General features: G+C 39.6%; 1 protein-coding gene across 6 annotated transcripts in view; it reads right to left on the reverse strand.

The window, feature by feature from the left end:
- phactr1 (phosphatase and actin regulator 1) overlaps positions 1-22,621 on the reverse strand; it is a 352,956-nt gene that overhangs the window by 13,310 nt on the left and 317,025 nt on the right. For all 6 annotated transcript variants that reach the window (XM_008108838.2, XM_008108837.2, XM_008108841.2 and 3 more), the window contains 3 exons: positions 19,366-19,574; positions 17,225-17,381; positions 2,591-2,646 (listed from right to left, as the gene is read on the reverse strand). In XM_008108838.2, the coding sequence (XP_008107045.1) occupies positions 2,591-2,646; positions 17,225-17,381; positions 19,366-19,574 (422 nt within the window). The remainder of the gene's footprint in view (positions 1-2,590; positions 2,647-17,224; positions 17,382-19,365; positions 19,575-22,621) is intronic.

Here is a 22,621-nt window from a genome sequence, read left to right on the forward strand (position 1 = left end):
TTCAGCCTGGTACAAAATTCTATTTTTATGGAACTGTTTCTGTAATGGCTCCTGGGGACACTTTATCCAGAATACTTTCTGTGGCAATAGACCACACATGTATACTTATACATTAGATACATTAGATCCCATTAAATGCATTTGATTTTAGCTTTCTAGAATATGATTCTCAATTCACATCATCTATAGCAGGACTTTTAAAACTTTTCCACTTGGGAACACTTTGTCCCAAGAAATGTTTGGGTATATAGGTATAGAAAATAGGTATAAAAATCAAACATTTTCTGATAACAAATCAGTTTTTGCAAGTCTTGCTGAACAGGGTGATTTTCCTTTCTATGAGGTTTAGCTGGAGCAGAGTTCACTGTAAACACTGCACAACAGATTCATATAAATGTCTAAAACAGTCACCAGTTGATGTTCAGAAAACTTTGACTGTTGCCAAATTGCCAACATTGAGCTAAAGGGACCTCATTTGGGGTCAGGACCCACAGTTTAAGAAGCAGTGATCTATAGTACCTACATCATGTAATTATAAACATCACTCATGGAGTCATCCCAGAGTTACAAACTGTTCCAGACATACTGAGCAACGAAAACATATGAAGGGATGGCTTTTACTTGCAAAAACTATCACAGCTGTAAAGATGGGTAATAATTAGGTCCAATTGCACCCACCTGCAGCTAGTTGAGAAATATATTCACATTATACATATCTTTACAAACATGTATCTCTTGGGCTTTAAAAGCCTTGCAAATTCATCAGATTAAATGCACATCATTATCATTGCCCATATTTTACAATGATGATAATGTTACTTTTTCAGACAAGAAATGTCTGTGGGAAGAAAGTTTTGTGATAGTTGAATTTCAGCCAGTTTCTACTTTTTCCACTCTTACACTCAGTTACTTCCAAACTTTGAAGATGTTTTTGAAAAGGCGTTTGTATCCATTTTTGTGCATCCCCATCAATACAAGCATTTTCATAAGCTGTTATCCTAATATAGTAATTCCTAATATACTTAATTCCTGGATGCACTTCCTGCTAATATATGCACATTGCTTGAAGGACTTCATTACAAAATGCAAATTTAGAAGCATTTTAGTTATAATATATTGCTCTGCAAACCAAACTAGGACTCAGTTCCACAGTATTAAAATCATACATGTCTGAATACATTCTTTCTTTAAAAAAACTAGTGAAAAGAACTCTGATATTAGATCCATTCAATCTGACATAAGACCTGCTTATTTCATTGGAATTTATTTTCTGTTATACAGTAGAGTCTCGCTTATCCAACCTTTGCTTATCCAACATTCTGTATTATCCAACCCAGTCTGCCTTTTAGTAGTAAATTTTTTGTAGGCAATATTTTCAATACATTGCAATGTTTTGGTGCTAAATTCGTAAACAGAGTAACTACATAACGTTACTGTGTATTGAACTGCTTTTTCTCTCAATTTTTTGTAAAACATGTTTTGGTGCTCAATTTGTAAAATCATAACATAATTTGTTGTTTAACAGGCTTTTCCTTAATCCCTCTGTATTATCCAACATTTCACTTATCCAATGTTCTGCCGGCCCATTTATGTTGGATAAGCGAGATTCTACTGTATATGCATATGAACAATGTCCTATAGCAATACAGTTTTATTTAAACTTTATTTCCCCATTTAATTATTCACAGCTAAAAAATATAAAGCATTTTCAGATATATAAATATATGTGTAGATTCCCCCCCCCCCTCATTCTGATAGGATGTAATACAGCATAATTCAGGTTGTGGTGCAAATGCCCTACTGTGCTATAAATCATTTGTCTTTTCCCATAAGTTTCTTTTTTAAATATTATCCTTCAGGAACACAGAATTGCTAGAAGGAACTAGTTCCTTTGGAAGCTACTGGATAATAATTATTCCTTTGATAATGATATTATAATGTAATACAACATAATAATAATAATAATAATAATAATAATAATAATAATAATGCACTATTATAATTGTATATTATATATTACATGTAATATTACTAATAATATAGCAGTATAGTGGTATAGTACAATATAGTAATATATAATGCTTATATTGTGCTATGCTGATAATATAATTTATTGTATGTACATATAATTTGTAAGCTGCCCTGACTCCCCTCCAGGGTGAGAAGGGCGGGATATAAATGTTGCAAATAATAAATAAATAAATCTGCAACTTAAATGTCTTGCCAAAGTTGCAAAATCCTGTGCGTGCGTATTTCCCTAGAAGTCAGTCATGTATTTTATGGAACTTGCTTCTGGGCAGACAAACATGGTTTGTGCTGAACAAATGCAACCTAAACTCAAATATATTCTCACCTTAACACCAAATTAAAAATGCCAATAATTGTTTTGCAACTATAAAATGAATTTTCAGGAAAACTGCTTTGGACAATAACTACATTGGAAAGAGGTAAAACGTGGAAGAGCTCTGGAGGCAAAGAAGGGCCCTGGTCCAAACAAGGATTCATGGATAACTTTTTGACAGGAGTTTTCTTCCCGTCTCTCTTGCCCCCTCTCCCAAAATCTTCGAATTCAAGCATATAAGCTACTCACGTTTAAGAATGTTCCTCTGCTCCAATTCTTCAGCCGTTGGCCTCTGGCTCAGTCGTCTGCGGAAAAAGCCCAGGATCAATTTCTGGACCATATCATTTCCTCCAACACTCAGTGTATACAAAAGTTACTCTTTGCCCTCACCAACTGCAAAAACCAAAGAGGGTGCATTGTTCTCATGCACATATTGATGGGTATTGGCATTATCAAGCATAATATGCCCTGGTAAATTTCTTCTCTTGCCCGTAGTGCAGAGACCCAACATCTTGTAGCATAGTAGGCATATGACTTCTCTCTCTACCTCAGTGGATAGTTAGAAGATGCAGAGTCCTTCACTTAATTTCCTTCCTTCCTTGCTAACTTCCTAACTCTTGTATGATGAGTATAGCTTTGTGTTCTTCCTATCCGACACTTTTGTCAGTCTCCTAACTATACCCTACTTGTCCAAAGAAGCCGTAGAAACAAAGGCAGCCAATAGTCCAGAAAAACAACTAGACATGGTTAGCTTACCCAGAACAATAGTGCTGCTTCTTTGCCCCCTCAGTCCTCCCTTTCCCGCAAAGAATTTTTATTTGGTTTCATAATGATACAATTAACAGTCAACAAACCCGTCTGTTGGCCAACCCATCACCTAAGCTACAACCAATAGCATGCAAGGTGTAAAAGATGACTAGAAAGTAACTGCACTCCAGAGCGGAGCAGGGAAAAATAGCATTGGGAAAAGAAAGATGGCTATGTCAGTTCTAGCCTGTTTGTCCCTCATTTCACTGTTCTTAATTCCTCCACTGGGGCTTGTGATCGCAATTTAATTCCTCATAGGTAAATGATGCTGTATGTATCATTGTCACCAAGACATAAGGCGGGCAGAGTCCACTGGGGAATGCTGGTCTCGGTCACAGTCCCAGTGTGGAAAGATACTCTTCTCTCATTTGCATGCTGAGAGTGTCAGCTGGTGTGACGGCCAATGAGTTTTCTGGCTCTGAAAACTATCATCCTGAGGAAGTGTTTATTAAATGTCCACACACTGTGTAGCACAATGTTGGGACATCTGATCATATGTGGTGGTCTTGCAGAAACACCCAGAAATATTGGACTCAGATGCATAAGACGCTGGAAGAAATAGTTAAATGTCAAAATCAGAGTTTGATTTGGTGGGAATACTGGATGACCAACTAGAAAGGAAATTTGGAAGATTACTACAGTATGATGTTAATGTATATATTTGCTGACCTGTATTCTATATGTTGACTTGCCAGTTTGACTGACCTCTTTGGTGTCGGAGGGGTTGCAGACATGTGGCTGTACTGAGCATGTTCAGACTCAGGAATCCATTTTGTATTCAGTGTTTGCATCAGATCTCAGTGGAGGTAGATGCATGTATGTGTTTGGTCTTCAATGAAAGCAAGTGTATCTATCTGGACTTCAATATAAAAGTATGCTTTTAGACTTCAGTGAGTACAATTATACTTAAAGACTATGGACTATTGATTAAGAGTGATATCCTGTGTACTCAACAAACAGAGAACTACATCCTATCTATAACTGAACTTCAATAAGAAATATGCCTGTAAGATGTTTATGACTAAACAAGATATGTTATTTTTCAAAGAAGACTTTTTTTTTTAAATCTCTGGATGCATATTTTAAACTAAGAGGTTTCAAGGGAGTGTATATCTTTTGGGCAACTGCATCTGCAAAGAAACATCTTTAAAACTCTGATAACCAAATATATTTTTGTAGTGGCATGTCTTTATCCTTGGCAGTTTAAAGACATGGTTCTTCAGTTTAATTAATTAATTAAATAAATTACAGTATTTATATTCCGCCCTTCTCACCTCGAAGGGGACTCAGAGTGGATCACAATGTACATATACATGGCAAACATTCAATACCATTAGACATAAGACACACACAGACAGAGACTATTTAACATTCTCCAGCTTCTGGCTTCATGAGGGTATGCTCGATTCCGGCCACAGGGGGAGCTGCTGTTTCATCATCCACTGTGACACCAAGTCCTTGATGGAATACTTCCTCATCTTCCAGCACGCAGGCTGCTGGACATTTTTATGGTGATGTAAATCAGTTAAATTAGCCTCCCCGCATAAGCGGTCCCTAAATTTTCTACTTGACAGATGCAACTGTCTTTAGGGTTATTTAGCTAAATAACAAGTTGGGGTTATTTAATGGTCGGGCACTCAATCCAACCCAGGCTTTGAACTCATGACCTCTCAAGTCAGTAGTGATTTAATGCAGCTGGCTACTACCAGCTGCACCACAGTCCGTGAATTACCTGTGTACCATTATGTGAATGCTTGTGAATATTACCTGTTCAAAGAGTTGACTTCTAACAAGGTCATGCTTTACTTGACTAGTGGTTTTCAATAGGTGGTCTCCACATATTCATGGAGATTCACATTTGCCAAAAGGATATGTGCCCAGAGACAGGGTGCAGTTATTTTCCAATAATCACTTTTTTACAACAACAGTGGTGGGAAATGCCAACTGTAGGATTTAAGAATTAGATGAGTGCTACCAAAAGTAGAAGTGCAGTTATATACAGTATTATCTAAAGGGTGTAGAATAATAAGGAAGAAAAATAAACAGATAGTAAGCTTCGTAGAACTGACTTTGTGTTTGTGGGTTATTATAGTTTGAGTATCAATATCAATGTAGGTAAGCATGTTATCAGTGTGTTTGTCCTTGTTTTGTTTCCATAATAGATTGTAGTAGCTAGTTAGATAACTTTATTGTTTTAGCAATATATATTATAAAACTCTGCTTTTTGTATTTTAATTTTACTGTTTTTTATTCTGAACAAAAATAGTTTAAAAAATCACAACACACTATGATGCTGATCAAGCCCCCCAATAGCTGCCATAAAGCATTATCCCACAGTGAGCATATGGGGCACGACCTGCCTAAACTCCAGCACTCCTACCTTGCAATCTATTTAGACTGTGCAAGGGGGAACGTCCACTTGGCCTTGCCCCTTGTGATTCTGTCCTCAAATCCAACAACCGTGCTGGACATCAATACAAATGTGTGCACTGCATCTAAACCCAGCATGAAATAAATAGAGAACCAGTACTTCATCTAATTTTGAAAATGAAAGTGCTAAAAGAGTGAGGAACACAACACATGAAATCCAAGTGACCCGATACTCAGTGCATGCTTTGCAAGAAAAGAGCTCTATTTGGGTAATCACGGTAATTACTCTTACAGTACAGCCACTGTTACAAAATAGGATGTTTAGAGAGTTCACCTTAGGACTGTAAAGCAATTAGGATGTGTGGTTTTATCTGGCCATGGTCGGGAATAAAAGTATAAAGCTACACAGTTCAGTACTGTAATGTGTAGCTCCATTGTAGCCTTGCAATGTGTGGCAATGTGTTACACAACGGCTTTTTCAGGAGCCTCATTAGGATTGTTTGTAAGAAGGAGGAATGCAGATTGCACATCCTGGCTATGAAGTAGCTATTTTCAAATCAAAGCAAGGTTAAGGGGAGGAAGAGGGAGAGAGACTGAACCCCATTCGAAAGCAAAGTAAACAAATTCTTGCATGGATCAAATGAAAAATACAATTGAGTTCATTTTTCATGTCGATCATGAAGGTAAATATTCTGATGTTACACATGCTCTAGCTTTTAATGTAATAGAAAAGGCAAAAATTTCCAAAGTCAAGAGTGACAATAAAGTTGACAGGGCATTGAGTAAATCTAAGAATGTAGGAAGTCATTCTGGTGTTAAATTTCCCTCCATTGTTGTAACATGTTTCTTGGACTCAGCAGGTGACAGTCCTCAAACAACTGCTGGAAGGCTGATGTCTGATCATACTTTGCCTTCTACTCAGGGACAGCTGAACCCATACGCCAACTATGCGTTTGCGGGTGGTGCAAAATCAGCGAGGGCACACAAATGACCAAGCGCCTTCAGCTTCATTAAATCTAATTTACTTGCCATTGGAAACACTGAGGTGGTTTCGCAAAGCGTCCCCGTCTTCACGCACTGAATAAGTTTGGGTCGGAAGGGAAACAAACTGGTGGGACCACCTCTGCTTCTACTCCCAGCACTATGATGAATAGTATGGTGATGTATCTGAGAAAGAGGCCATTTTCATATCCCATTAAACTTTGAAGCATTGTTACAACAAGGGCATTGTGGTAAAATTAGTTGATGGGGGATATGGATGCAATGGCATGGCAGTTACTGCAGTTGCCTATTCCTCCTCTTCCTCCAGTTTCCCAACATTATAAAGGGCTTCCCTGAACCCATGGGGACAGCACTGAGATCATATGATGTAACCATGAAGATTCCTTTTTGCTGCCATTGCAATGCATCTAAAAGTGAGCATATATACTGAAGAAGTAACAGGAGTTGGACTGGAGCCCCCAGATGGCGTAGTGGACTAAGTGACTTGAAGGTTGGGTTGCTGACCTGAAGGCTGCCAGGTTCGAATCCCACCTGGGGAGAGTGCGGATGAGCTCCCTCTATCAGCTCCAGCTCCATGCGGGGACATGAGAGAAGCCTCCCACAAGGATGGTAAAAACATCAAAAAACATCCGGGCGTCCCCTGGGCAACGTCCTTGCAGACGGCCAATTCTCTCACTCCAGAAGCGACTCAAGTTGCTCCTGACACGAGAAGAAAAAAAAAAGGAGTTGGACTTTTCATTTGTATGTGGGCATTTAGGGTTGAGCCTGTAAGCTGAGGAAGGGAAAAGTGAGTAGAAATTCCAAAACATAGGCTTGCATCTCTGTTTACACCTGTATTGACCTCTTTTTGGTTCATCAGAAGCAACTGGAATGGGTTGTTTTGAATTATATTTCTGCCAGGACAATTTTTCTTTCATGCTCCACCACACAACAGGCCACTTTCTCATGTGTCACTCAATCAGTGGCTGTTGCTGCTTATTGCCATCAAGTTGGCTTCAACTTATGATGACCCTATGAATGAGGGACTTTCAAGACACCCCGTTATTGACAAACTCAACATCAAATGAGGTGTGATACCTCACAACCTCTGAGGATGCCTGCCATAGATGTGGGCGAAATATCAGGAGAGAATACTTCTAGAACATGGCCATACAGCTCGGAAAGCATACAACAACCCTAATGTATTTCTGTTCCAACGATGGGAAGATACAGTATTTCAGAAACTGAAGCTCTTCCTTAGAAGGAAGAGATCTAATTCCCTTTTGTTCACATGGAAAAGCAACAAGACTTCCGTATTACGCCTTTTCTACTCTTGTACAATAAACTGAAGGCTCAGAACAGCTGTCTGGAGAGCTTACATGGCAATGACAGCCTTCCTTCAAAAATCTGAATAGGCATAATGAGCACAAATTGGTCCTCAAGGGATCAGCCAGTGTAAAGCTTGTCTCTCATGCTTCAGAAAAACAATAAAAGCAGCACAAACTAAGTTTGGAAGTAGAGAGCTTATAAAACAATGGATAATACTGGTTATGTAGCAGCCATGCACAAGCAATGGATGGATCCAAATCCTAACATCTGGGGTGCTTAATTCTTTCTGTGGGTTCTCAGAGCTGAACCTAGACTGAGCAGCAGCCATCAATTTCACTTCTGCACAAAGATGAGAAGAATAACCAAAGGCTTTGATGCATCTGTATAATCCATCTTGGGAGTCAAAACAGAGTCAAAGAAAACACAGGGATGCCAATTCTTGTATAATGTTTGTTTGAAGAAACTACTACGAGGGTTGAATGAAAAGTAATGCCTCCACCTTCATTACTTCGGTTTGGATGGGAATATTTTAATAAATCAAATGCAGAAATAATCCTTAGAATGTGCTCTTTAACCACCACTATTCACTTTTCCACATAATCGCCAGACAATTGGGTACATTTCTGCCAATGATGAACAAGTTTTCTGAAGCCGGCACGGAAGAAGTCGACACTCTGTTTCCGCAACCAGCGTTTCACAGTACTCATCGTGCACAGATCTTCCGACAGCCAAGCAAAGCAATAATGTGACCCACACGTTCTTGTGAAATGCTGATATTGCTTGAAATTTCTGAGTGATACAACAATCATGCTGAATTAATCTGTCAACCCTTGGCTTGTGAAACTCGGTGGTTGGTGTCACAGGACACCCAACTCTTTGTTTGTCACGCAAGTCAGATGTTCCCACCTCAACATCTTTAAATTTACTCGCCCAACGATGCACAGTACTCACATCAACACAATCACCTAAACAGCTTGCATTCTCGGATGAATCTCCTTTGGGGTGTCACCTTCTGCTGTCAAGAATTCAATGACTGCACGTTGCTTAAGTCGCATTGACCCACTGTCTGTGCAGGGTTCCATACTTTGCACTTTAACAACACAATAGTTCAATGCTAAGGCTTCCCGCCAAATGGAACTGTAGAGGAGAATCTACTGAATAAGTCAGTACCTGCCGCATATCAGTACTGCCATCTGTTGAGGAGTTACGAAGGTGGAGGCATTACTTTTCATTCAATCCATATATATATATATATATATATATATATATATATATATATAGAGAGAGAGAGAGAGAGAGAGAGAGAGAGAGAGAGAGAGAGAGAGAGAAGAGAGTAAAAGAAACAGACGGGAGTTCCTCTGCTTCTCTCAAAATGCATGTTGAACTAGGAATCAGAAAGCTGCAGAAAATTCTTACCACTGCCTGAATGAGAGACTACCACATACTTGGGATGCACCTCAGCTTAACCCATGATGGAAAAAAGCAGGACATAAATATATAAAAACTAAGCTGATCTACCAGTATATGGTATTCAAGTCGAACATAATCAGGATCTCTTTGGAAACTAAGCAAAATTCTCTACTGCAATCTGAAACACCGTGTTATAGCCTTTTATGAACTTATACTAACCCCCACATAAATTTTAAATCAGATTTTTGAAAAACAAAAACAAACAGATCAGATACAAAACATGACCCAAGCCAGAATTAACTTCAGACAAACACATTAAGATTCTAATGAAATTTGAATTGCCTTTCCCCTGAAAACAGGAGCTCTGATTATTCACCAACCATGAAACTAAGGCAGTTACTAAAGACAAGAAATCTAAAACAGTTTCCCAAAAGAAGAAATAAAGGCTTCAGCTCAGAAATATCACTAGATACTATGGGCACTTAGCTCCATATAATGAGGTGTGGGTGGAAGGACGAAACATTAGCATTTGGATCTAGAAACAGCTCTCTCTCCTCCTCTATGCAACAGTGCATTTGGCATTTACATTTGGCTCATTTTTCCAAAGCATTGTAATTCTAATACATGTTAAAATTAGCTGTTCCCTAGTTCCTGCTGGAACCCTGTTGTAAATTAAGTTTCCAGCTAACAAATGTCAAAGGAGAATAGTACTAAAGATTACAAGCGACTGTTTGTTTGCTCTTTAGAAATGTGTCATTTCCACTACACATCTTTTGAGACGTGTGCTTCGGTAAGAATCATATTAAGCTGAGGTGCAGAGGCTGGCACTGAACTGAATGATTATTAAATAAGTGTTGTAAGCAAAAGCCATAAAGTGTGCATGCATGCAGGAATGTACGTGGGACAGTATTTGTACTGAAAGGTGGCATTAATCACACATTTTGCAAATATCTGATTCTTCTCTAGGTGACAAGCAGCTCACATTCTGCTACAGAAAAACGACTTTGTGTTACCTCTCTTACTATTATGGACTAAAAAGAATCTCTTGAGATTAGAACTGAAATGATCCATTTCACACTTTCCAAGACTTAATTCAAGACACAGTGCACCTGTTTCAAAGGTTCACACATCTGTAAGACTTGCAGCTTGCTTCGTATACACATTACACAATATTACACGTATCATTCAAAAATGGGAATGGCTGGGACTGTGGGAAATTTAAGATTTAATGGGAAAAATAACTTATAAAAAACTCAAACTAGTTTTGTTTCCACTTTCAGAAAATATAAAATACCGCTGTTACTCAAAAGCACCTGTCCTGAGAAAAATTTACACCTTTTTAGACCATAGATGAAGGCGAAACATCAGGAGAGAATGCTTCTGGAACATGGCCATACAGCCTGGAAAACTCACAGCAACCCAGTTCCACTTTTCTTTGCAGGTGGGAAACAGGACTGGAGAAGAGCCAGACACTTTTTAATGTATAAACTGGAAACTAAAATAGATATAAGAAATAAGGTTGTTCACCAAATTTGAGGGGTCGAATTTTGGACATATTAATCCATTCAGAGCTTGGAAAAGTTATGTTTGGATTTCATCTTCTAGAATTGCCCAGCCAGCCTGGAAAAGAGCGGGAGGGAGAACTAAACTTTTTTTTGTGTTGCATTATTTCAGATTCATGTCTCAATCATTTTAATAATTATGATGGTTGAATGAAAAGTATTGCCTCCACCTTCGTTGCTTGGGTTTGGATGGGAATATTTTAATAAATCAAACGCAGAAATAATCCTTAGAATGTGCTCTTTAACTACCACTAGTTGCATTGACCCACCTTCTGCGCAGGGTTCCATACTTTGCACTTTAACAACACAACCGTTCAATGCTAAGGCTTCCCGCCAAATGGAACTGTAGAGGAGAGTCTACTGAATAAGTCAGTACCTGCCGCATACCAGGACTGCCATCTGTTGAGGAGTTACGAAGGCGGAGGCATTACTTTTCATTCAATCCTCATACATCACACTGTTCCCTGGGTCTTGTAATAAGTCAGAGAGGGAGATTTCATGATATTAGCCAAAGAGCTTTGTTTTGTTTTGGTCATGACAATCACTCTTTTTCACAGGTTCCAATTCTGATTTACCAATTCCTTCACCTCCAGAACTTGCTCCCAGACTAAAACAGAATAAAACAATATAAAACATTTAAATATCTAAATTACCCTTTTTGCGAAGGTGCACTGTTCTAGTTCGCTGCTGATAACCGTGATTACTTCCAGGGGAGTCTTGTATTAAAGATGGAGGGGATTATTCTCCATTTTATATTGCTTCTGCAAGAAATGCTGTACATTTCTCAGATGACTGTTCCAAGGCTTTATGGACTTCCTGCTTACCAAGATATTAAAACTGTCACAATTGTATTTTGCACTTCAATGTTTCCCAAAGGACTAGAAGGATTTTAGCTTCATAATTTAGCTTGAGATCTGTGCCGTCATTACATGATACTTCCATAATGATCAAGAAATGCAAATATAATAATGGAGTATGGGAAATACAATTAGAATCTACTTATTCTAATGGTCTGTACTGATAATGGATTGTACCAATAAATGAATGCTTCGTACTAACTGGGAAAGTGGCACATCATCATATAATACAGAAGCGGGAAACATGGCCCTAGGGCAGTGGCAGTGGCCTTGGTGGGTCTGAGCTTAGTGCAAGGTGAGATCTGTAGCTCTCTATTAAGCCCAAACCTACTGAGTTTGCTGCCATAAGATTAACTTTTTTATCGTGTCAGAAGCAACTTGAGAACATACTGCAAGTGACATCTAGTGTGAAAGAATTGGCCGTTTACAGAGACGTTGCCCAGGGGATTCCCAGATGTGTTAGCTAGGAGGCTTCTCCCATGTCTCCGCAAGCTAGAGCTGACAGACGGGAGCTCACCCCATCTCGGGAATTCGAACCGTCAACCTTCAGGTCAGCAACCCAACCTTCAGGTCAACAGTTCAGCCGGCAAAAAGGTTTAATCCATTGCGCCACCACGGCTCCTTATAAGAGCAACTGCCACAGCCCTATCCCATTGCCACCACCATAAGAGCAGTCTGGCAAATCTTGGTTTATAAAGAGCAACTTATTGGAAGCAGGGATTACATGGAAATTTTGATGACAGAAGTATGAGTCATATGCTTATATAAGTGCTGAAAAAGATCAGAAGTCATTTTTATTTTATTTTTCTTCCCTCTTCTTCTACCTTTAGAAGTGCTCTGCACTCATAAACTTTTTAACTGCATTTATTATTATTTGTCCCAGATATTGTGGGCTTTCCTGCCTTGATATTCTGAGTTATATGGCTGTGTGGAAGGGCCCTTGTGATACCTTTACAAACTACTGGATGTATTCCTACAAATCAATCATTCCCCTGCTTTCAATCTAATGGAAGAAGTCATGGGAATATCGTGGCAACATTTTCTAAAGTAGTGCTACTCAAATGGGTGATCTGAAGAACAGTGCTGCTCCATTCGAATATTACAAGAGAATTCTACCAGCTGTTTCTCAGAATCCCTAATACATATGCAAATGATTTCTAGCTCATGCCTAGAACTGAGAATTTCATGCTATTTTTTTTCCCTGTAGACATATATATTTCCAAAGAACTGAAGAGGTAAATGAGTCATTCATTCACTTCAAGACTCCACAATATTAAAGTCATCATTTCCTACCCAAACAACATAGTTTTCTCTTAGAACAAAGATGAGGAATGTATTACCATCCAGATGTTGTTGGACTATAACTCCCATTATCCCTAGATAGTATGGTACAACTTACTTATCCACCGACTTGATAATCCATAGTTTCACTTACGCATGCTTCAAAAAATGCCCCCACCGGGGAAGTGTTTGTGGGCCTCTCTAGATTTGCCAGTGCTATTGTATGCAACTTCAAGTCCACATATAGTTGAAATATAGGATTTGTTTCAGGTATCCAAGGAGTGTATGGGTCTTGCAAGATATCCCTGCAGATACAAGGGTCATACTCTAAAGACAATGGTGAGGCTCAGTGGGGATTGCAGTCCAACAATACCCAGAGGATCCCTGATTCCCTACATACATTGGAAAGAAAAGGCCTTCTGTAAGTCGACAGAAAATCTGCACACTTCATTGCAGTTGTTTTTATTGTCCCTTTGTGTTGATGCCGGTTTATGGTGAGGCTAGTATAAAGTTTTCCTGGAAAAATTAATTCAAAGGAGATTTGTCACTGACTTCCTCTGAGACTGATTTTGATTTGCCCACGATCATGCAGTGGTTTGAATTTTAAACTCATGTCTTGTATTCAGTATATCTTAATCTTTGTTCTGCATATTTTAACATATATATTTTGTATAAATATTTTTAATATGTGTATTTTTTACAATATTTATTATTATGTGTTTTTGCTATGTAGTAACGCACCTTGAGCCATGAGGAGAGGCGGGTAAGATGATGATGATGATTATTATTATTGGGTTGTTGTATGTCTTTCGGGCTGTGTGGCCATGTTCCAGAAGTATTCTCTCTGACGTTTCGCCAACATCTATGGCAGCCATCATCTATGGATGCTTGCCATAGATGTGGGTGAAATGTCAGGAGAAAATACTTCTGGAACATGGCCACACAGCCCGAAAGACATACAATAACCCTGTGATTCCGGCCATGAAAGCCTTCGACAACACAATGATGATGATGATGATGATTATCATTATTTTCCATTGCTGAGTGCAATAGTACAGTTTTTAATTATTACTTATTGTTTATGTATTTGCTTAATTTATTTTGTTTTTCTATGTTTTATCTTAATTATTATATGTTTGTTAATTCTTACTTTGTGCGGGGTCTATTTTTATTGATTTAATGTTTTGATGTATGTTGCTTTTGTTGCATTGTGGTTGTCTTGTAAGACGCCACGAGTCCCTCCAGGGAGATGGGGCAGGATACAAATGAAGTTGTTGCTATTATTATTTTATTATGACACAGCAAACAAGATAGATATGCTGGATTTCATATCACAAAATCACAAGTCGAACACTCCCAAGTGTCTAGGACTGCGTGATGTATTTTCGGATGATGCGTGCAGACCCCAGCAGGGTGGCCTTTTGCAGCTGGCAGATCGTAATTTTGTCAATGTCTATTGTTTCCAAATGCCGGCTGAGATCTTTTGGCATGGCACCCAATGTGCCCATCACCACCGGGACCACCTGCACTGGTTTCTGCCAGAGTCTTTGAAGTTCAATCTTGAGGTCCTGAGTTTTTCCTGTTGTTTTTCGTCAATGCGACTGTCACCTGGGATGGCGACATCAATGATCCAAACCTTGTTCTTTTCCACAACTGTGATGTCTGGTGTGTTGTGTTCCAGAACTTTGTCAGTCTGGATTCGAAAGTCCCACAGTATCTTTGCGTGTTCATTTTCCATTATCTTTGCAGGTTTTTGATCACACCAGTTTTTTTTACAGCTGGGAGGTGGTACTTGAGGAATAAGTTCCAATGAATCACTTGGGCCACATAGTTGTGCCTCTGTTTCTAGTCTGTCTGTGCAATTTTCTTACAGCAGCTGAGGATATGATCAATGGTTTCGTCGGTTTCCTTGCACAGTCTGCATTTTGGGTCATCAGCTGATTTTTCGATCTTGGCCTTAATTGCCTTTGTTCTGATGGCTTGCTCCTGGGCTGCAAGGATCAGGCCTTCTGTCTCCTTCTTCAGTGTCCCATTTGTGAGCCAGAGCCAGGTCTTCTCCTTATCAGCTTTTCCTTCAATTTTGTCAAGGAACTTTCCATGCAATGTTTTGTTGTGCCAGCTGTCAGCTCTAGTTTGTAGTGTGGTTTTCTTGTACTGGTTTTTTGTCTGCTGTGCTTTGAGGAGTTTCTGATTTTTGACTTCAATCAAAGCAGGTTCTTCACTTTGCTTTACATATTCTGCCAGGGCATGTTCTTCTTCTTCGACTGCTTGTTTTACTTGTAAGAGTCCTCTGCCCCCTGATCTTCTAGGCAGATACAGCCGGTCAACATCACTGCGAGGGTGCAGTGAATGATGAATGGTCATGAGTTTTCTTGTTTTTCTGTCCAAATTGTCCAGTTCCATCTGTGTCCAGTTTATGATGCCAGCAGTATATCTTATGACAGGTATGGCCCAGGTGTTTATGGCCTTGATGGTGTTGCCTCCATTGAGCTTGCTTTTGAGAATTTTTCTGACCCTTTGTGTGTATTCTTTGCTGACCACAGTTTTCATATGTTCATGCTTGATGTTGTCCAGTTGTAGTATGCCCAGATATTTATAGGCCTCTGGCTGGTCACACTTTATTGTTTGGCCATTAGGCATATTCATGCCCTCACTTTCAATGATTTTCCCTTCTTCAATGCCACTGTCGAACATTTGTCCAAGCCAAACTCCATGTTGATATCAGTGCTAAAAATTCGGACAGTGTTAGTCAGAGACTGGATTTCAGTTTCCGTTTTTCCATATAGCTTCAGGTCATCCATGTACATCAGATGCGAAATTTTGTGAGAATTCTTAGATGTTTGATAGCCAAGATTTGTTTTTTGTAAGATTGTTGACAGAGGGATCATGGCAATAATGAAAAGCAGAGGGGACAATGAATCTCCCTGGAATATTCCTCTCCTGATGTTGACAAGTCCATAGCTTTCATTTCCAACAAACAGTTCAGTTTTCCAGTGCTCCATCATGTTTTCAATGAAGGTGCCAACGTTTTTACTAATCCCGATGGCGTCCAGGCACTTGATGATCCAGCTGTGTGGGAGTGAGTTCAAAGGCCTTTTTGTAGTCAATCCACGTCATGTAAAGATTAGCTTTTCGGCTTTTACAGTTATCCAGAATCATTTTGTCAATCAATAACTGGTCTTTTGTGCCCCTGCTTTTCCATTTGTTGCCTTTCTGTTCATCTGGCAAGATGTTTTTTTCTTCAAGATGATGATGATGATGATGATGATGATTATTATTATTATTATTAGAAACTTGAACTCTGATCTCTCTGAGTCTTATCCCCAAACTCTAGCCACTATACCAAGCTGTGTTTCACATGCTTCATTATACAGCTGTAAAATGCTATTTTCCTTTTTCTAGTAGTGTCACCAATGACAGTTATTAAAGGAGAAAACATCTGGAGTAAAATATTTCTTAATTCCTAAAGTCGTATGTACTAGGTGGCTATATCATGCAAGGCAGTGGTTCTCACAGAATTCCTGACAGTTGGCCAAGTTGGCTTGGCATTTGCAAGGTGAAGTCCTAAACAACTGGAGAACCACAGATTGGGAATTAGTGATATGAAAATAAGCCAGTATTTAACTTGATGATGCTAGTTTATAGAAGTTAAGAACTACACATGTTGGCTGTGTTAAGGGGACAGTCAAGGAGCTTACAGTTCACTAGAGGTTGTTGGACTATCACTTACTCGCCACTCTTGGCCATTGCCCATGCTGGCTGAGGTGGGCAAAAGTCAGAGGGAAATAACAATTTTGGACAGCTGAAGTTCACAGGGATGCAAAGGTTGTCAGATGTATAACAGAAGCTGACCTCAATTGTTTTATTAAACTATTTCTCCTCTTGCAAAAGATAAAGCAGCCTGAAAGAGTAATGTGACAAGTGAGAGATGAAGAAGTGAGACTGGGAACAGAACGTAAAGACGGGAGCACTGCTTCCTATTTTTAAGCTTTGAAATTTCCTGCTCAAGTTGGATGACTAAGCTCATTACAATACCCAAGGGTCACAGTCCAGCTAAAATTCAGCCTCTTTCAATTTTGTTGATTACAAGGAAGAAGAGGTAAGGTTATTATGTCAGGGCTTTGGGGAGTGGTTAGAACCATACACTTTAAAAAAATATCTTGGAGGAAAGACAAGAAATATAGTCATCAACCACCCGACTGAATTATTGAAGACAACTGGAGAAATGTAAGTGGCACAGACTTAAAAGGTGACTTGCTCTCTGCAGGTCAGCACACGGTCCTCACCTTGTCAGCTTGGTCCCTATTTGCTGCCTCAGCTCCAGCCTCTCCTCATCTGTCTGCATGGGGAGGATGTTCTTCTCCTCCAGCTCTCGTTTGGATGGCCGGTTGCTAAGTTTGATGGCTAAAGAATCTTTCCTGCAGACTTTCATGGCAAGAGAACCTAAGGTAAAAAGAGGGGAAAAATTAGAAAGCCACTTCTCCTAAATTATATCCAGGAGGACATACCAAAACACATTTATGGTGGGGGGTTTTGGTTGGGAATGGGTTTGTTTTTAAAGTAAAAATTTATCTTCCTTATTTCTTTGAATATGCTGTGAATGTTGCTGCCATTCACAGCAATACAAGAGTCCTGGAGCCCTAATAGGGCAGAGCTTGGAAAAGACAATTTGGAGATGTTTTGGACCACTGCTTCCAGAATATCTCATACTGTTGGGGAATTCTGCAACTTGTCATCCAAAAGCAATTTTTCCAAATCTTCCACTGCATCAAAGCTACAGCATTGAACTGAATGACTGTAATGCCTTGCACTTATTCACTTGCCTTCAGTTTGGGTTGATGACCTGAAGGTTGCCAGTTTGAATCCGTGAGACGGAGTGAGCTCCCGTTTGTCATCTCTAGCTTGTAGGGACATGAGAGAAGCCTCCCAGTGGTTCCCAAACTTATTTGGCCTACCGCCCTCTTTCCAGAAAAAAATTACTCAGTGCCCCATGGAAAGGGGGGCATGGCTTAGAGGGGTGGGCATGGCTCCTGCTCAAGAGGGCGGGGCTGAGCCTCTCCCTCCCCTAGTCCAAGATGCAGGGCTGGGAGGGGTAGGGGGAGGTGGACGGGACTACAAATGGGCGGCCAGGACTGGGATTGGCGGAGTTACGAGCTCTGAGGCAGGGCTGAGCTTCTATCTCTGTCCTGTGGTGCCTGCCAGGACGCAGGGGGTGGGGCTAGAGGAGGAGGCAGGGCCTCTTCCAAGTGCCTGATGGAGCTGAACCTCTATACACCGTCCCTGTATTTGAACAAGATCCTCAGGGGAGGTATACAGAGGCTCAGCCCTGTCTTGCGCTCTTGGGAAGAGGCCCCACCCCCCGCCTCAGCCCCACCCTTTAGCTCTAACAGGTCTCTCAGGAGAGGTATAGAGGCTCAGCCCTGTCTTGGGCTCTTTGAACGAGGCCCTGCCCCCTTCCCTAGCTCTGCCCTGTGTGTCCCAACTAGCGCCTCAGGAGAGGTATACATTTTCAGCCCTGTCTCGGGCTCTTGGGAAGAAGCCATGCCCCTCCCCTGGCCCCACCCTGTGTCCTAATAGGTGCCATCACTGCCCCCCTGGATTGCTGCAATGCCCACCAGGGGGCGGTAGCGCCCACTTTGGGAATCACTGCAGTAACACATCTGGACAACATCTCTGTAGACGGCCAATTCTCTCACACCAGAAGTGACTTGCAGTATGTACTCAAGTTGCTTCTGACACAATAAAAAAATCACTTGCCACAGAGCCTTTAATTCAAGCTATAAATTCAAGGGAGAAGGAGTCATATTGTTCCTCTTTAGCTAATAACTTCCTTTAGTCCCATTAAATGTGACTGGAACTCTAAGAGCAAGTGTGGGAGCGGAGGCTTCCATGTTTCATACTGTGGTGGCTTACAAATATTTATTTGTGAACAACTATGAAGGGCACTTTATCAACACTTGTTATCTTGCTACTCTAACACTCCTGAAGGATCCACCACAAATTCCTGCCCTGGGGCCCCTATATATGCTCCTAAATTTCACAGATGAAAACGGGGAATCATGTGGCCAAGCAATAGCAGTGCATGGTCAAGATGGCAGAAGTTATCAATAAGGAAAAACATTTAAGCTAGGAGAGGCTGCAGCAGTTTGCTTTTCCCCAAGTCTGCAGGGAAGAGAAAAATGGAATTCCAATACAGTGATGTTGCTCTGCTTCTGTGTAGCACAGTGGTTCTCAACCTGTGGGTCCACAGATGTTTTGGCCTTCAACTCCCAGAAATCCTAACAGCTGGTAAACTGGCTGGGATTTCTGGGAGTTGTAGGCCAAAACATCTAGGGACCCACAGGTTGAGAACCACTGGTGTAGCATGTCTTTTGCATCTATATATATAAAAAAATTAAATGCAGATGAGGAGCAGAAGATCCCTTACTTGTAAATAACGAGCTATCATCATCTTCATCTTCGTCTTCATCATCTTCTTCTCTCGTGTAGAGGCATGAAGAATCTTCATAGTCAGATTCATGAGGCACATTTTCTTTATTGTCATCGCATTCGATCACAACGGTTGGCACTTGTCTCATGTCTGAAAGGCCCCCAGGTCCACTTTTTGTGACATTGTCACCCCCATGTAAACCAGAGCTTTGGGAAAAACAAGACAAAAAAAGAAAGTATTTGCATTACTTGCTGCCTAGGAATAATAATACTAGTAATAGTAATAATAATTATAATATTAGTAATAGTAATAATAATAATAATAGTAATAATTCATTTATATACTGCCCTATCTCTTCAAGGGACTCAGGGCAGTTTCCAACATAGCAAAGGAAACCACACAACAACTTAAAACCATACAACAACTAAACATAATACAATAATGAACATAAGTACACAAAACATACAAATCAATCAACCGCAGAATTAAAAACTACTAACAAAATACTCCATCAACGGGCCAAGATACTGTGACCAGGGGTTCAACGTTGGGGTGGCTAACTATAAGGTGCTAGGCAGGTCAAGTGCAACAGTATAAAGTTATGTCAGTTTTCTTTCAGAATAAAAATGCTTGTAATGATTTGGGAGCATTGGGATAATTCAAAGTAGCAATGCGGCATTTTGAAACTGTTCAAAAAACTTGGGTGGGGGCTGGGGGAAAAGTTGCATCTTTGAACGACATACTGCTCATCCCTGTCTTAAGCAATTCAAAAATAATATACTGGTTGTTTTACCCCACTCCCTGTAGTTAGCTAATAGCATCTCCACAGCCCTTACTAATAATTTCTAAAGGATTTATACAGGGAAACTTCCCAGAGGACTCGGTCCATTGGGTAAAAAGTGATATCTATTTGTTACATTGTTATCATGATTACATTACACTTCAAAGAGATTTGGTATCAACATTTTTATGAGTGTATAGTAATAGGGCAGAGTAATGGGATTTTATCATTTCTGAGCATATTGAACAGAGGGAATGGGTACCAGGAGACATTCAAATTTTACACCACTGGGTATGAAAGACTGATAATGGGTAATTTAGCTGGAAATGTCTGTATTTAATTCTATTTATGAAACCTATGTTTTCCCCTAATGTAATTTTGGAACATGACAACCAAAATCTTAATGACACATAATGTGTCATGCTTCCTTAATTTCTTAAATTTCATCTATGATATGCTTCACTACTTTAATTAAATCTACTTTCTTCCATTATCTGTTTTAACAAAGTCTGCCTTCCTGTGTATTTGTTTTGCTACTCAATGGATAATAAAGAAAATCAAACATAGTATCTAAAAAATAATAGCACACACAATTAAAAAAAACTTCAATAAATGTAATGAATGCAATGAGCATAACAGTTCTGTGCACAGTGTTTCAATGTGTGGTCCTCCTTATTAGATTCCAACTCTATCACACCCTACTACTGATTTTGATCAGAATTGAAATCCAACAATATTTGGAGCATCATAAGTTGCTCATACCCATGGACAAATATTCACTTAAAATCTATGTAGAATCAAGACCAGAAAGGATTCAAACCATATTGCCTACTTTCTTCAATGACGGGTACATTTTGGGTTGTCTATGGGACCATGCCTTCATTCAACTAGGGGCTATTTTAGAAACATGGCTATGAAACCCACATATCTCTATTTGGTCATACAACTGGTTCTGTTCACCTGCAGAGCTTGGAAATGTTATATTTTGGACTACAACTGCTTCATTCAGGATGATGGCCTGTTGGAAATAGCAACCTTCTTCGGGTCTCCACTAGTAATTTGTTTTGTATATGTTTCTGTTTGCTTACCATATTATATATGTGTGCTATGACATGCAGCTTTCCTATGTTTCTTAAGGTTGTGGGAGGGGCTGCAGACCACATGATCAGATCTGTGAGTACTCTGAGCTCAGACTCTATTTTAAACTTCAGATTCCATTAGAGCAAAGACTTCATGAGACGCCATGAGACTTTGGACTGTTAAGAGCAAACTCATGTTGCTGTTGATTGTAAGAAAGATGCCCTGTGTTATCTGCACACAGAAACTATTTCAAAACCTATCTGTAACTGGATTGAGAAGTTATGTACCTGTATGCTGAATACATGAAGGTTGTGAGTAAAGCAGATACATTACTTTTAACAAAGTCTACTTTTTTGTCACTTGAGAGCATGATATAGAAACATGATGTTTTATGGGAGAATAGATGTTTTTGGGCACTGAAAAGGACACTTATAAAGAACTGCTATACAATATTTGTGCATTAGCATAATCTCTGTTCCTAACAGATCAGAGACAACCAGGTTATCAGTCTAAAAGCTGAAAGCCAAATTGTCTTGTATAAGTATATGTGGATATATACCACTGAAGAGAAGATTTTATTCAGACAAGTTTCTGGATCTTCTCTGGAAGATCATACTTTTACAAAAGGTTATGATTTTCAAATGGCTGTGAATGCCATTTTTTCTCCAAAAGGTTATGGAGATTCTCGTTTTCCAAAAGGTTATGATTTCTAAAAAGTCATGCCTTTCCAAAATAGCCATGCTGATTCTGGAAGCTATAGTCTGCAAAGTACGGTAACCTTTCCAAACTCTGGGTTGGTTCTAAGTATTCTAAGAAAGTAATCGTTATTTAAAGTAGTCATGGGTAATGGCTGGATTTTGAGCTTGTGTTGCTGAAAGAAAATAAAAATAATCTGGGATCTGATAATTAGAAGAAGCAGTCACGAATTGCTTCTGGAAAACCATTCAAGGATAGATTAGAAGAAAAATCCCAATTTCCTTTGCAAAAGCCCCTAGAGCTGGTTTCCACAAGTGCAGTAGGAGTTTTTGCAGCCATTATGAAGAAGACATAAAGCCTCAGAATAGATATCCAAATATACAGAATACCTAGGCCAATCTGACTATCTTTCCGACTATCACCCACTCCTGATTAAAGTTACTTGTTGGTTTGAGTGTTTGGCTTGAGATCACAATTTAATTTCCCAATTGACTGCGGAAACCCACTGTTGACCTTGTGTAAGTTACACACTCCCTGTCCTAGAAAAACCAGTGATAGGTTAGCATTAGTGTGACCAGAAATGACAACAGTAAAAACTAACAGTGATGATGAATTTCCAACAATTATGATGTTATATCCCAAATTACATATGTGAAAGAAAACATCCCATTCCCAAACTTTTCTAGTAAATCACAG

Source organism: Anolis carolinensis, chromosome 4 (genome assembly GCF_035594765.1).
Source record: "Anolis carolinensis isolate JA03-04 chromosome 4, rAnoCar3.1.pri, whole genome shotgun sequence".
Taxonomy (NCBI): Eukaryota; Metazoa; Chordata; class Lepidosauria; order Squamata; family Dactyloidae; genus Anolis; species Anolis carolinensis.